The following is a 15,052-nucleotide window of genomic DNA, read 5'->3' as shown; positions in this document are numbered from 1 at the left end:
TCGTCACTTTTGTTGATAAATGACTGAAAAAAGACTGATTATCAATATTAATGCTGACATTTTTTTTATTTGAATTCACGAAAACAGTCCCCTCTTACCTTGACAGGATCCGTTGATTTCCTCAAATCCCGGCTGGCAAACGCACTTCCCGATCGGCACTAGCCACTCCCCCTCTGTGCTGCAGTGCATCCTGGGAGGCTCGTATAAAGGCAAGGAGTTATTGACGCAGCGGCCCACGACCTCCACCAGCTGCGAGGCCTCCGAGCCCGGGATGGTGTCGCGGAACTCGGCCAGACTCTTCACCAGAAGCGGGCAGCGCTTGTAGAAAACGCGGACCGACACCAGAGCAATGCAGGCGCCCAAATCCTGAAAGGCCAGGTAGACGCCCTTCTGGGTCAAAGGGCCTAAATCGCGGACCTCAGTGTTGAGTTTCATCACGCGGTCCCCCAGGTCCAGCTCGGTGAAGCTCTCGTCGGCCGCTATGGTGTCGATTTTGCTGTATCGGCTCTCCTTCATCGCCCTGTCTTCCTCCTCCGTCATCCCCGTTCCGTCTCTCATCTCGCCGTCCTCCATTTCCTCCTCGCCGCCGTCCGTCTCGTAGTAATACATGTTAAAGGTCTCCTTGCAGGTGCCGACGCCGCCAGGCAGGCTGTTGCAGTCCCTCAGGGTGAACTTGAGCTCGATGAAGACCCGCTGGGCGCCCTCGGTCAGGATCCAGTTGGTGTGGAGCCAGTTGTTCTGGTTCTGCTCCATGACGCGGCACACCTGGTAGGTGTGGATGGGAGCGTAGTCCTCGTCTACCTCGCCGATCTCCTCCCACTGAGACGGAGAACAAAAGAGGGGGAATATAAGACAGGAAAAGTACCAACACAACAGAATGAAAATAATCCACGAGAACAAAAAATCCTGCATTCTAAATCCGACTCAAGGACAAATGTTGCAACTTAAAGCGTATTCATTCTACAATAAATTGTCCTCTGTGATGGATACATTATTATAAGCTGCTTTGACCTACTTTGTATGCACTTAGTTTAGTCAGGCCTATTCCTAAAGGTCAGAAGGTCAATGTCAGGGGTCGTGAGGAGATGGGTAGAAAAGAAGAAATAATATCAAATACACAAACATTTATTGATGATTTGGACTTTAAATTGTTGCAAAACATTGGATAATGTTATATATTTGAGCCTTGACCATGAATTTAAATGAAGAGTTCTGACAATAACTCAAGGATTGGTATTCGTCTTTACATTCTATGATCTGATCATTTCAGATTTTAATCATTATTTTGCCAACAGTTCTCTGTTTGAGACAAAGTTCTTCAGACTTTTCACATATCTGATGATTATTCATCAAATGTCATTGTGTGAGTATTTTGTAAAAACACCAAAAGGTCAACCCTACAGTGTAAATGCAATATCAATAATGACGGTCAAAAATATTGTGATATTTGATTTTCTCTACCCTGACTCTAGTATCAGCTTATTTTGAAGGATACCCAGATGTCCAGAGAATTTAGAACCGTGGAAATCATGTAAGAATGGGCTATGGGTGTGTGTGTGTGTGTGTGTGTGTGTGTGTGTGTGTGTGTGTGTGTGTGTGTGTGTGTGTGTGTTTGTAGATAGCAGAATAATCCTCATTCCTTCCTCCTCATTTCCTCCGATCGCAACAGAAAGAAAAGGAGTCTGTGTGAGGGTTAATATGCATTTAGCATTTCTTGTTAGTGGAAAAAAAAGAAGCACACTTGTGTGTTGATCTGTGTGTATTGCATAGCCATACCTCCATAAAGCGTGTTAGTGTGTGTGTGATTGTGTGTGTGTGTGTGTGTGTGTGTGTGTGTGTGTGTGTGTGTGTGTGTGTGTGTGTGTGTGTGCGTGTGTGCGTGTGTGTGAGACAGCAGCATTAATTCCCTCTGCAGGTCTCCTGGGACGTGGCTATTATCTGCATCACTAGCATTCTCCCATGGTTAATACAGGCGCTTTATCATGTCACCGTAATATGGCCAGAGGGACCAGACTATGATCTGGTGTTATAGCTTAATAGCCCAAATTAATCAATCCTTGCTGAAGCAGCTGCATTTTCCGTCTTTGTCTTTTCTCTCCGTCTTGTTCTCCATCCCTCCCGTTTCATCCCTCTCTGCTTTAGTCTGCCGTTCTTCCCGGGTATTATCGTTCTCAACCGTTTGTGGATGAATGAAGACACTGTCGAGTGTAACTGAACATCATGTGTGCTGTTAAATGCTCATACCTCCGGGTTGATATTACACTGTGCGTTAGTGCATCTTTAGACCTCCAGATTGAGGACATTTTAACTAGAGGTTTTTAAAAAGGTTGATATAACAATGAACCGTTTGAAAAAGCTGATGATCGATAAATCGACAAATAGGCTCCTCCTCCCCCGAAGGAATACAAAAATAATCAATCTAAATGAACCACTGGTATGGTGCCTCCATGACTGGTGGCTGCTGTAAAACCATCAGCCATTATGGGAGCCCAGTAGCACCGGTAACGTCCAAACCGATGAACCGATCTGAAGTTTGACACTTAGAGTAGACGTAGCGTGGGTTGAGAGTAAAAGCCTTATGATAACGAGGGTCCTCACAAGTATACTGTAGATGCTCAGGCAGATCTGTGGTTGCTGGTGTGTGTGTGACCGAATCCCAGTCTCTCACAGAGTCCAGCCCAGTCAGTCCCAGTGCAGACATTAAGCCTCTTACTGGTTAGATCACACAGATCCACCAGCCTGCTCCGGGCTTTACACAGCTTAACACACACACATATACACACACACACACACACACACACACACACACACACACACACACACACACACACACACACACACACACACACACACACACACACACACACACACACACACACACACACACACACACACACACACACACACACACACACACACACACACACACACACACACACACACACACACACACACACACACACACACACACACACACACACACACACCAGGAGTTTACCAGGCGACCTTCTCCAGTTTTGCCTGGAACCAAACGGGTTCAGTATCCGTGAACAAAGTGTGGTTGCCATTGTTACCACTGGAAACCCTCCCACTCTCGCTGCTTGGTTACTGATGGAAATTGACACTTACTTAAGCCAACTCTTTCAAAATGAGTCATCCAACAGAAGTCATTTACAAGTATGAAAACGCAGCAGTGAAACAGTTAGCAGGGCTTTCATAACTCGGCTTTCACCAGAAACTTGCATTTCCTTGTGAAGCGAGGCAAGAACTTCTCAAGTGTGAAGAGTTTGAGCGGAGGTTTTCCAGGAATGAGCCTAGTTGCTAGTGCTTATTACATGGGATCTTTAAATCTATTGTACATGGTATTAGGTGGGTCAGGGCCCTCCGGGGTCACACACAAAGCTCGGTGCAGAGAGCGACACACTAACAATGTGGGGTCAGGACCACCCAGACTAATGTGTGCCACTAAAACCAAAAGCACTTTTAAAAACCTACCAACTGCTTGTGTGTTTCATTTTACAGCAGATCTAGTTCTGCTTGGCCTTCTGGGCTCTTTTCTGTAGTACAATTCATCATCCAGTTAAAAAATATATATAAATGGGATATTGAAATCTTCAGTAAGGCCACCTCACTTTCACACAAACTCTTTTTAAAGGGCCAGTTCACCCATTATTCCAAGAAAAATATGTTTTCCCTCAATGGCATTTAGCCACAAAGACACTTTATCTGTTAACGTTTGTTCTGTTTTTTAAGATTCTTGTAGTTTCTTTCAATCTCAGAATATTTATTTTTCTGGGCAGCTACTATTAGAAATAAATACAGATAAATACATACAATTGTGATGGCAGAGATATTGAATGATTGAAGGATGGTGTTTTTTAATTTCTGGTGTGTTTTTTTCAAAGCTTTGAGCGACATGGACAACGTGCCATTTGAGCTTCAATAATAATAATCAGAGCTTCCTAATATCAGCCCTCGCCTCTCTTTCCACCTGAGCATCGCCTCCTCTCCGCTGGACCGTCCCCATAGGCATCCCTTCCAGCTCCTCATTAGTGTGTGTTTGTTTTGTTGACCATCGTGTGTGTGTGTGTGTGTGTGTGTGTGTGTGTGTGTGTGTGTGTGTGTGTGTGAGAGAGAGTCCCATCCGTCAGCAGACCCCCTGTGGCTGTGCTGAGTGCCCTCCCGGCTCCAAGTCTATAAAGCTGTCTCCAACTTATTATTACCGCCCATTACCGCTGACCGTCATGGCACTGTGACAGAACAGTCCCTCTCCCACTCTTTATCCATACAAAGACCCCCCCCATCCCATCCCCTCTCTATTCCTGCCTCCATCTAACTCCCTCCAACATCCCTCTTGTTGTGCCTCATTCCTCTGCCTTTCATGTCTATCATCATCTTTTCTCCTCTACGTGTCCTCTAGTCTTCCTTTAATTATCCAAGTCTAACCTAGAATCACTTCTTATTCTAGGAGCAGCCGACCCAACCTATGAGCAAGCTCTACTCCAATGCAACGGGAACAGGAAGTCGTGGAGGTATCAGACGACGACCAACGATGGACCAGCATTCCTCCATGTTTTGTTTTTTATTCCTCGTCTTCATTTCCATCTATTTGTTTTTGGTCCAATGCTATATTAATATTAATGCTAAGGATGTGAAAACGATGAGAATCTAAAGTACCATCTCAGTGTCTTCTATCTATAGCTCAATAACTTTCTTGGACTTGGGCGGCTCTTCTTAATAATCCTTTCTGCTCCTGAATCAGCAAGATGACTTATGAATAATGTCCAACAATATTTATCTACTATTCTCAAGCAGTTATTTGATTTAATTTGACTCTGAACACTATTTCTCTCTGGCTTCTTCACCTCCTCCTTCTTACTGTCCACAGGGACTCCTATTCCAACAAGACTTATTCTGGAGGTCAGGTCTCGTTTCTTCCAACTTCTCTCTCACTGGAACGTCAAGACAGACTTCTGAAATAGATTGTTTTTTAAAAAGGGCACCTCTTAATGCCTTTATAATTTATATTGTGTAGTTTATATTGTGCTTCCTGTGGCTGCGGCTTTGTATGAGGAAGAAAGGAAGCCTCAGCTCTGAGCTCATCATCGTGACAACTTAAGCTCTTAAACCAAAAGATTGGTGTTTATACAATCCAAAGTCGACGTCCTCGTCGTCACGCTGTTCATTTAAATGTTTCAGAACATTTCAAGGTCATCCATCACATTTTTCAAATGTCTGATTTTACTCCCATCTCCTTTTTTTTGCTTCAATGCCTGTTTCACAAACTTTTCAAAAGCATGTTGAAGCTTCTGGGAGAGGAAAGAAAAGAATGAAAAGAAAATGGGGAAAAGGAGTAAAATTCATGTTCAGGGACGAGGGGAGGAGAGAGAGCTGAGGGGAGCGAGGATGATGGGGATGGAGGGAGGTAGAGGAGGAGAAAACGAGGGATGAAACAAACCATCTGGAACAAGGGACTAAAAAACAACCTCCGTACCTCCTCGACATCTTATTTAGCCACGGAAGATTGCTGAGTGAGTGTGTGTGTGTGTGTGTGTGTGTGTGTGTGTGTGTGTGTGTGTGTGAGTGAGAGAGAGAGAGAGTGTGAGTGTGAGTGTGTGTGTGTGTGTGTGTGTGTGTGTGTGTGTGTGTGTGTGTGTGTGTGTGTGTGTGTGTGTGTGTGTGTGTATATGCTTCAGATTGCCTCCTGTCATACATGTGCTGAACATGATAGGAATAACAATGGCCGACGGCGATAACCCCCGTCATTTAAAACAGGACATCGACTGTATATTCTGTCAGGCATGTTTGTCATTTCGGCGTCAGACGAGTTTAATAGATAAACAAATGCATTTTAAATCTCCTCAAACTTTTGCTGAATAAATGAGAAGCGGACGTTCCTTTAGGAGATCCTCAGCCCGTCGTTTCCTCTCCTCTACATCCGATCGCCCCCCCCTCGAACGCACTTATTTATGCAGTTGCATTGTGGGAGCCGCACGGCGTCATCACATCTTCATTAATATGACTGCGCGTACGGCTGCTTTTGTCAGCACTATCTCTCCCATCTGCACACAGCCACGGTGGGCTGGGACTTCAATACCCGGAGCCGACAAAACGCCGCAGTCAGCACTATTGGGTTGCATATTTGCCAACAGGAGCCGTTACTATTTGAGAGATTATCCGCGCGGATCAAATGGACGCACAAATTAATTCCTGATTAAACCCACCGCAGCACTACCAATCCCCCAGAGATCAGGGAATTTCATTTTTCCCAAAGAAAGGTGGCAGATTCAGCCGTCAACTACCGTCTCATGAGGTAGTGCTGAAAGTCCAAAATAAAAAACACGCTATAAAATACCACAAAATAACTATTTTCCAACTCTAGTAAGTCATTCTCTAATTAGCCTTCACCGTGGGAATACTTGGTAATAGAATCTCAAGTTCTGGCTGGAGAATAAAATATTCCGTGGTGACTTTCAGATTCTTATTCATGAATTCAATTGACCCCGATAATGAACTGAGCGCTCTCGGAAATAAAATGACCTGTAACCTTGATAAAGAAACAACAAATGAAGAGCCTGTACTTCATTGTGAAATAAGGACATCACAGCTGCCTTGTGTCCGACACAAAAAGCATCAATGCTGAACGCTGCAGGACTACCAAGATATTTAAAATCCACACATCTGTATGCCTCTCCTCAAGAAAAAGACAACCGATCAGGAAACAGTGACACTCAAAATGACATCTGTCAAATTTCATTCTCAATTCTGCAAAATCAACCAATTAAATATCTTCACAATGTGGATACTCACCCCATTCTTAGGATAGGCCACCCATCCCAGGTCTCCCATCACGGAGCGGGAATCCAGCAGGTTCACTGTTAAACACAGAAAATACAGTCTGAAGTATAGACAAACAACCAATCAAGTTCAACAAAGAAAGACTGAAACATCGACTTCAGCTTTCAGACGGGCATTCAGAATCTTCTTTGGTCATTTTGGTTTTGCATCCATTAATATGACCAATACGAAAACATGTACAATCATTAAAAGGCATTGATCTTATGAAGGTGAATTCCAGGTGCATCATAAAGACTAACGGCTGTGTCGCTTCCAATGTGAGTTCACACGATCCTGAAAAGGAACTCTGGCTGTCCTGAGAACAGATCTTAGGTCCTGTCATTTCTAATCTATTCCCTGCATGTGTGCGTCTCTCTCTCAATCAACAAGCTAATCACCCCTTTTATTCCTATCTCACACTTTGAAAAGGAATTTAGTGCAAAGTGGCTTCAATGTCACTTTGAGTCGACGTAACACTTGGGCCGACCTGCAGTGTCGTGCCAAGACAAGTGGCTTTTTTTCTATTTATTTTTAATACTTTTGTGCTTGTGGACCAAGACCTGCTGCTGAACCTGCTCCATTAAATCCTCCTTGCTCAGCCGTTCTGTGTGGCCATCTCCTCTTGTTAGTCTGTAGCCCCCTGACTTCTCTATTATCTCCCCACTGCTCTGTATTAAATGTGCCACCATGTAACATTTTGTCAGGCCAGAGTTCAGTTTTTCATTATCTCATGTGCGATAACGTTTGGCTCGATGTGTATCCGGCCCAGCCTGTACTCAAACAATGAAGAAAGAGAAAGTCCAAGCGGGCGCTCCGTTGTCAAGCTGCTCCTCTCGATCTCCGAGCAGATTAAGAGCTCGACATGTTGGCAAACCGCTAATAGAAGCAAAGTAGTTTATGTTGCCAACGGTCGGATATCCCCCTCTCAGATAAACCCTTGGAAAGTCACTGTTTAAGTGTCTTTTTAACCTTTTACATGCTTTAAATCACAATATATCCTCACTCCCATTTTACATGACCAGCTATGCACATTTCTAGCAGAGACACCCTACTAATGACATGGATTTCACACCGATCACACAGCTGAAATTTGTAATATTTGATATGTCAATTTAAATGATGTGGGAGTGCTCATTAGAGGAAACTGGGCTCCACGGGACTTTTTTCTCTCTTTTTCTCCCTTCAAGATCTCTTTGTGATGCAAGAGAGCCGATCAATCGTCCAAAGGTTTAATCTCATAAATCCCATCTATGTCTCAGAGCGGAGCGTGATATTTAGTGTGATAAACTTCATGACAAGAGAGCCGATCGTCTGATCGACGCGGCCCGGCGTCAACAAAAGGAGAGACGCCCGCAGAGGAAAGGTGGAGCGAGCACAACTCAATATGAGGCGGAGGCTCGTTCACTAACCGAAACGCACTCACACACACACTCACACACACTACACTAGTCTTACTGTCTCTGCTGCTCTGCAGAGAATAATAAAAGATGTCCTTAGGAGGCGATTAGACAACTAATTAGGCCATAAAGAAGAGATAAGTGATGCTGAACTAGATCATAAGGGATACGTTACCTCCTTTACTCTCTCCCTCTCTCTCTCTAAGGATCCAACCATGACAATGATCTACACAACTTGTTAAAAGTCATCGGCAGTGAATGGTCGAAGTGAGTTCAAGTCGTGCGGTGACATTATTGCCAAGGATGCTGTAAATATTTCAACATGGTTGGAATATACGGATACAATTCTCTTTGAATTCATAACTGGAGGTCTGAGAGCGCCAAGGCTGCTATTTACCACACACACACACACACACACACACACACACACACACACACATATATATATATATATATTTTTATATATATTATTTTTTTTACTGGGAAACACCTATAGATTGTTCCTCAAAAAGATAAAAGGAAAAGAATCTTTTGGTGTAGAATATGTGTTACCTACGACTGTCTTTAAAATCCCATGTGAGATGTTTTGAATAATAAAAAGTAACCGACTAAAAAGTACTGCAGGCAAAAAAAAAGGGGGCAAACGTGCACTTCTTCCAAGCCATTTGCTGTAATTAACCAAAATGTGCAGCCCTCATTTCAGCGACGCCATTACCAACCCAAAAAAGCAAAGTGATGGGTTTTAAACTCCCTCCAGTGTCGGCCCACACACACCCTCCATTAGTCTGAACTCATAATGAATCAAACACAGCGAGAACCTCTAGAAACAGATGTGAGGCATCTGGCTGAGCTTCGACGTGTTCTCAGAAAGATTATCAAATGATCAATTATCAAAGAAGAATGGATCCGCCTGGAGAGAGGATATGAATCAAGGTGGCACGGTGTGAACAGGTTTCCTCAGCAGCAGCAGAACTGTCCTCACGGCTAAATGGTGATTAGGGAGGCATCGGGGGTTTTGCCTTTTCAGGCGTTTCACACCTCTAGCACACACAAGCAAATGGAAGGTGAACTCCATTGTGAAAAAAAAACAGTTGGATGTCAGGACAGATTAAAAACATCAGCATGGGATGTTAAACATTCATTCCTCAAATGAGATGGGTACGTTGCCAAAGGCCTCCAAGGATTCAACATTTATTATCACATTTATAGCTGCTGTTTTGATTTTGGGCTTCATGAGTTGTCCATCGATGGATTTTTGTGGTTTTTCCACTCAGATTTGACAGAAAGCTCTCACAGAAAACCAAACTGTTGTCGCAGAGGAAAACAAAGGATATGATGACTTAAGACCACAACGACGAACGTCTGACTCATTTTAAGATGATGCGAGAGATCGCTGGAGGACGTGTTTTTTTGAGGACTTTCAGTCACCGAGGTTAAAACTCAAACTTATGAGCCATTTGATTCCCTCACACAGCCTGCAGCTTGGCTTTAAGAAGACAGCCATTAAAGTATTTTAAACTGCAGGTTACAGACTACAAACCTCACAACTAATTGCTTTCAGTCAAATAATACTTTTAAGTGATTTCTGTGAACTTTTCACTCTGCTGGGAAACTTGTATGCCAGTTTGTGCCAACCTGGACTTTACATCCTGAAGCAGAAACCCTCGGATAGTAATTCAGAGGACAAAGAGCTTTAACTATACTGCAGGGTGCCGAAGGATGCCCTGCGGGACCCCTGGGTGCCCCCATGGTCACACATCAGGAAGCACTTTTGTGAATCTAAACTTGACCAAATAAATCTGCCATGTGAAGAATAAGCAGGTTGATGAATGCCTCCTCTTTCCCGGATAACGCTGTCTCATGGCCAGACAATGGCATTCATCTGAGCTATTAAAACGCTGCTCGGGGTGCGGACAATAGCGTGGGAACAATAATTGACGCACTTTTTCATACAGTGTGCTGTTTTCCCCTTTTTGTTAAAAAAACACATGTTTATATTTAGCAGGACTGGAGGTGCAGGAGAGAAATGTGATTTATTAACACTTTGCACTGCGCGCGGAAACAACTGCGCCAAACGGAGCCAAGTCAAACTGCTGAACTCGGGGGTTCAAATGATCCAATCTTCACCTTAAAGACATGATGTCAGACTAGACTAAGCCCCCCAACCTTCAAAAGGAGGGACGGGGAGAAATATCGCAAAACTCAAAAGTTCCCATTATTATAAAAGATTGCAAATTAATTTCTCTCGTAAATTCAGACTTTTTTACATTTATTTTTTATAAAAAAACAGACATGTCAACTCGGTCTGAGCTGCACAGGACGGTGTTTGGGGTGTTTTAGGGAATCTCGCAGCGCACGGTGCGTCTTGGTGGCGCTGACAAGTCCTCCAAGGAGCGACTATCTGGAGAGACGCATGCTCTGATCCAGGGTCCCGTATAGCGCAGCTTTTACCGTTTCCAACACACAGTCATCACAGACTTTATGGGACGCAGCTGCCGTTTAAACATCATCTCATCGAATTCATCTCACAGGCGACCTCCTTTTCGGTCGGACGACATCGGACGTGCCGGACTGGAGGGGGACCGACGGTCTGGAGCGCCGGAGACGGACCTTTAACCGGTCTGTCACACCTGTCAGTGCCAATTAAAAGCCACCTCGTGCACCTGTGCGCGTGATTTACCTTCATTTGCGGGGATGCACCACGCTCCGAGCAACGCCAGGCTGCAAACCCACGTCCATGCCACCAGCCGAACGCCACAACTCCACCAGTGAGATCGCATGGCGCATCCAAAAAAAGAAGAAGAAAAAACACACAACCGGTAACAGGGGGGGGGGAGGGAGGGAGGTTTTGTCCTAAAGAACAGCGGGCTCGGTCAGCACGGAGCGAGATGCCGTAGTGAAACCATCTGTGTCGTCACGCGTCCGCGCGGAGAAGAGGAGCTCATGTTCTGCGGCTGCGAGGTTGAGGAAGCCAGCGAGGAGCGCGTTCGCTCCGGGTTTAGGGGGGAGGCGGGCAGCGCGCCGAGGGGGGGCGGGGTGAACCGCCAGGCTCTCCAATCACAGAGACCTCCACAGGTGATCCCCCCCCCTGCTGGTTCCAGTCCTCCTCACTCGTTACCACTTCAGCACGTGACGTCATTACTTCCCACGTACCTTCTCATCAGGACACATCAGGGCTGTTTCAGGCTACTTATAACCATTGTTGCCTTAATCAGGTCTTTATGGAGAGAAGTTTATGGGGACTGTGAATTTATGATAATGTGTAATGATTATTTAATAGAGCCAAAGTAGTTCAAACTAATGCCTTGGTTTAAAGTTCTTTAAATTCCCTTTGCATCCGGACAGAAATCAATAAATCAAATGCTCTGACAAATAAAGAGAAAAGCATGATTTTAGTTTTTTCTTTAAATCTAGTATACTGGTTTCTCAAGATGAGCAACCCTCGCGAATCGTTGAACCACCCATGAACCTCCCACATCCAGCACCGGGTTTAACATGGAGCCTGATAGTTAATCAATAGTTGGTATCTCACTCAAAAGTCATCCCTCAATATCCTGGTGAGTGTCATCTCCATCCCAGGGGGCATCATTGTCTGAATGCTGAACTCCCCTATTGGGATAAATAACAAGAAAGAGATGACAATAGTAGAAATGAGCGTGATAGGCAGAGAGAAAAATCACAGAAGTTGTGGCCATGAAGAACTTCTCCACAAAGACATAATCAAAAACATAATTTTCTTTCCATACTGCAGCCAGGAAGAGTTTTCTTTTTCATCCTTTCACTGTTTGCTGTGGGCTTTATGGAAAACCTCAGGCTATTACATCTCATGTAAACACCTATTTATTCTTAAATACATTTAAAGCTTTTCCCCTCTACTTTATTTTTCTGTGGCATTCTTTTATTCGAGGTAAACCACTTTGAAATTCTGGGTTTGAAAAAGCTTGAGACGACCGACAGGAACAGATGGAAACTGCTAAATAGCAACAGTTTCCTGTTAAATGTGCTCACAAAGGCCTCTTTAATAAAGTCCCTTGGAACACTGTAGGTGCACGCCTGTCTGAAGCCGTCGCCTCGGCACAAACACACACATATCCGCCAAGTCTTCACACCGTAACTGTGAACGTTCTTTGTCTGCTCTCTTGTTAAACGTGTGGAAGTAAAACACAGATGTATCTCCTTTAAGGCTCATTAAAGCTGCAGAGGAGAGTTGTGTCATCACGATTCCTCAAAGTGCGTTCAATTAATTTGTATCTGCGATGGTACAACTGTAAGATGATGTTTGATGATTCCGTAATGGCAGCTTTGATCTCCATTCCTACTCCATCTTCCCTTTTCTCTTATTTTTCACCATCGAGCTGAATCTCTTCCACTTTCTCACATCCACACACATTTCTTTTTTAAATTGCACACCATGTTATTATTCTGTCTTTCTCTCTGAGCCTGTCGCCCCGTCTTCTCTCGTTCTGCCAGTTTTTCTTGCTCTCAGCCTTTCTATTTATTTCCTGCCTATTTTTCACGGTGCAATTAGGTGCAATTAGCCTTTGAAAACCGCGGGATTCTGGGTGATATTCCTGTGGCTCACCCTGCTGCCACCTCCCACGCTCACACACACACACATGCATACAGGCATGTATGCACACACGTATGGATTAATTGCTCACTCAAACGAATCAGCACACACACATTGAGATCCTTGGTGACCCCGCCGCGACCTTCCCTGCCAACGTCGTCAGAATCTTCCGATTTATGTCACCAATTTCAAATCATTCCAAATCTCTAATGTTGCCTCTTTTACAGCAGAAGATAAACATGTCTTGCCAAGCACGTATCTGTAGGTGTACTGCCGGGATGGTTATGGCGGTGCTGTAGACATGAAGTGGTCTGATCAGCGCTGACAGCGGGTGTGGAGGTGGTTCAGGGATGCCAGAAACTGTTGTTTTCTCGTGGAGGCGTCGACGGCTTTATTCTATTTGTGGAGGAAAGTGCAAGAAAAAGCTCAAGCCCCCCCCCCCCCCCCCCCCCCGTCGGATGTATCGTCTAATTTGAATGATTAGGTGCAGTAGGTATATACGACGGAGGAATCCTATACAGGATGTGGGTCTGAAAACCAAACAGCAACGTATTTTCTTCCCTAAGTACATTCAACATCAACAACCTATGACCTCCAACAGGAAAAGAGCAGCCAACACCAACACAGGACTTTCACCCAGGAGACTGCTGTCTGTGTCTCCTGTGAAACCAAATCCACAATCCAAAATACATATTTTACCTTTCTTTTGATACCTTATGTACTTAATGCCCTGACCGAGTACTTGTGTTGTGGTCCCTGGAACGTCCAAACCCGATGCTATAGAGGGATTCCTAGAGGGGCATAGTTTTAAATTTGGAGCCCCTGATTTTCAGTATTCAAGGGGTTTAGAGTGAGAATGTTTCTTTGATGAAAGTAGCACTAAGGTTAGTGTTATGACATTATGAGTGCTTGTAAATACAGAACAAACTCTGCAAGACAAATGTGAACCATTGAATATATATATATATATATATATATATATATATATATATATATATATATAAAATGTATTTAGCATCAAAGAAAAGGCTTTGTTTTCTTCACTCCAGGACACAACAGCAGCACACAGTATTTTTCCAAACCAATGGTGGTACAATCAGATGTGATGGTACCTTGGGGGCTGAACAGTCAGCTGTGATTTTGTGTCTGCCCACTCATAACAGTAGGGGAGGGAATGGGAAAGCAAGGTCAGGCAGGGTCAGTGGAACACACACACACACACACACACACACACACACACACACACACACACACACACACACACACACACACACATTGTAGCAGGGAGTATCTTGCTTTTGGCAGTAAGGACACCTTTGTCTGTTGCAGAAGTAGGAAGTCAAATCTGACTCAGTCCTCCAACGGAGAAGATCTCACTTCACACATGGACGCACAAAAGGAGTGATACAGCTTTACCAGCGTTTGCCAACTATCATTCTTCTTTTAAATAGATACAACATATCTTTTGTCTTATTCTTTGTTTGTAGAAATCCAGTGTTAAATGGCATGAAAAATACATTTTGAAATATCTCAGCTTTTTAAAGTGTCCTTCTGTAACTTTTTGGGTTATTACATGAACCTGCAGTGATATATATATATATATATATATATATATATATATATATATATATATAAATAAATATATATACACACACAAAAATAAAACAAATGTTCTATAGATATTGCGATCATATCATTATCATGAATTCTTTTGACCATAATTATGAAGAGGAAACCAACACATGTGTTCTGTTAGTTATGGATTCCTCTATGAAATGGTAAATGCTGGGGGAAATAGTGATGTTAAACTGATATTTAAAATAACCCTTCCTCCTTCTGACGGGCCTAGAAGTATATTTGAGGAATCCCCCAACCCCCATTCCCAAAATAATCAGCTTTGGGGCTTGACCAGCTGGCCTCTGCTGTGGGATTTCCCAAAATGCAGTAACTCACAAGCCTTTAGATGCTCTCTACGCTGGAGGCAGGAACCATCAGCATAGTGGGGGTCCAAACTATAAATACATGCTGCTCATTTTTCCATATGTGCCGATTTCTTCTCTTAATTTGGTGGATTTATTTCATGAAATCAGCTGTCAGTGCCCAGAGCTTGCATTTGAATTCACAGTTTAGTGAACTGGAAACAAGTTGAATCGAACCCTGCTTTGCCCCCTTTGGGCCTGAATGAGTAATGTGTGGGTGGCACAGCAGAGGAAATATCCACTCATTTGAGGTGTTCCAAGGAGGATGG

General features: G+C 43.9%; 2 protein-coding genes across 2 annotated transcripts in view; one reads left to right on the top strand and one right to left on the bottom strand.

The window, feature by feature from the left end:
• The window catches only part of epha5 (EPH receptor A5), a 45,658-nt gene extending 34,636 nt beyond the window's left edge, over window positions 1-11,022 (bottom strand). Inside the window, exons 1-3 of the mRNA XM_084034480.1 lie at window positions 10,915-11,022; window positions 6,811-6,875; window positions 99-819 (exon numbers count right to left, since the gene is read on the bottom strand). Of these exons, the coding sequence (XP_083890606.1) occupies window positions 99-819; window positions 6,811-6,875; window positions 10,915-11,014 (886 nt within the window). The 5' untranslated portion in view covers window positions 11,015-11,022. The remainder of the gene's footprint in view (window positions 1-98; window positions 820-6,810; window positions 6,876-10,914) is intronic.
• Window positions 1-13,942, top strand: part of LOC311029609 (heat shock protein 30-like) — a gene marked incomplete at its 3' end in the record, with an annotated part of 68,593 nt that extends 54,651 nt beyond the window's left edge. Inside the window, exon 2 of the mRNA XM_084034833.1 lies at window positions 13,854-13,942. Coding sequence (XP_083890959.1) covers window positions 13,854-13,942 — 89 coding nt within the window. The remainder of the gene's footprint in view (window positions 1-13,853) is intronic.
• Window positions 13,943-15,052: the final 1,110 nt, after the last annotated feature.

This window comes from Eutrigla gurnardus (genome assembly GCF_963514095.1).
Source record: "Eutrigla gurnardus genome assembly, chromosome: 19".
NCBI lineage: Eukaryota > Metazoa > Chordata > Actinopteri > Perciformes > Triglidae > Eutrigla > Eutrigla gurnardus.
This window is presented reverse-complemented; position numbering and strand designations above follow the sequence as displayed.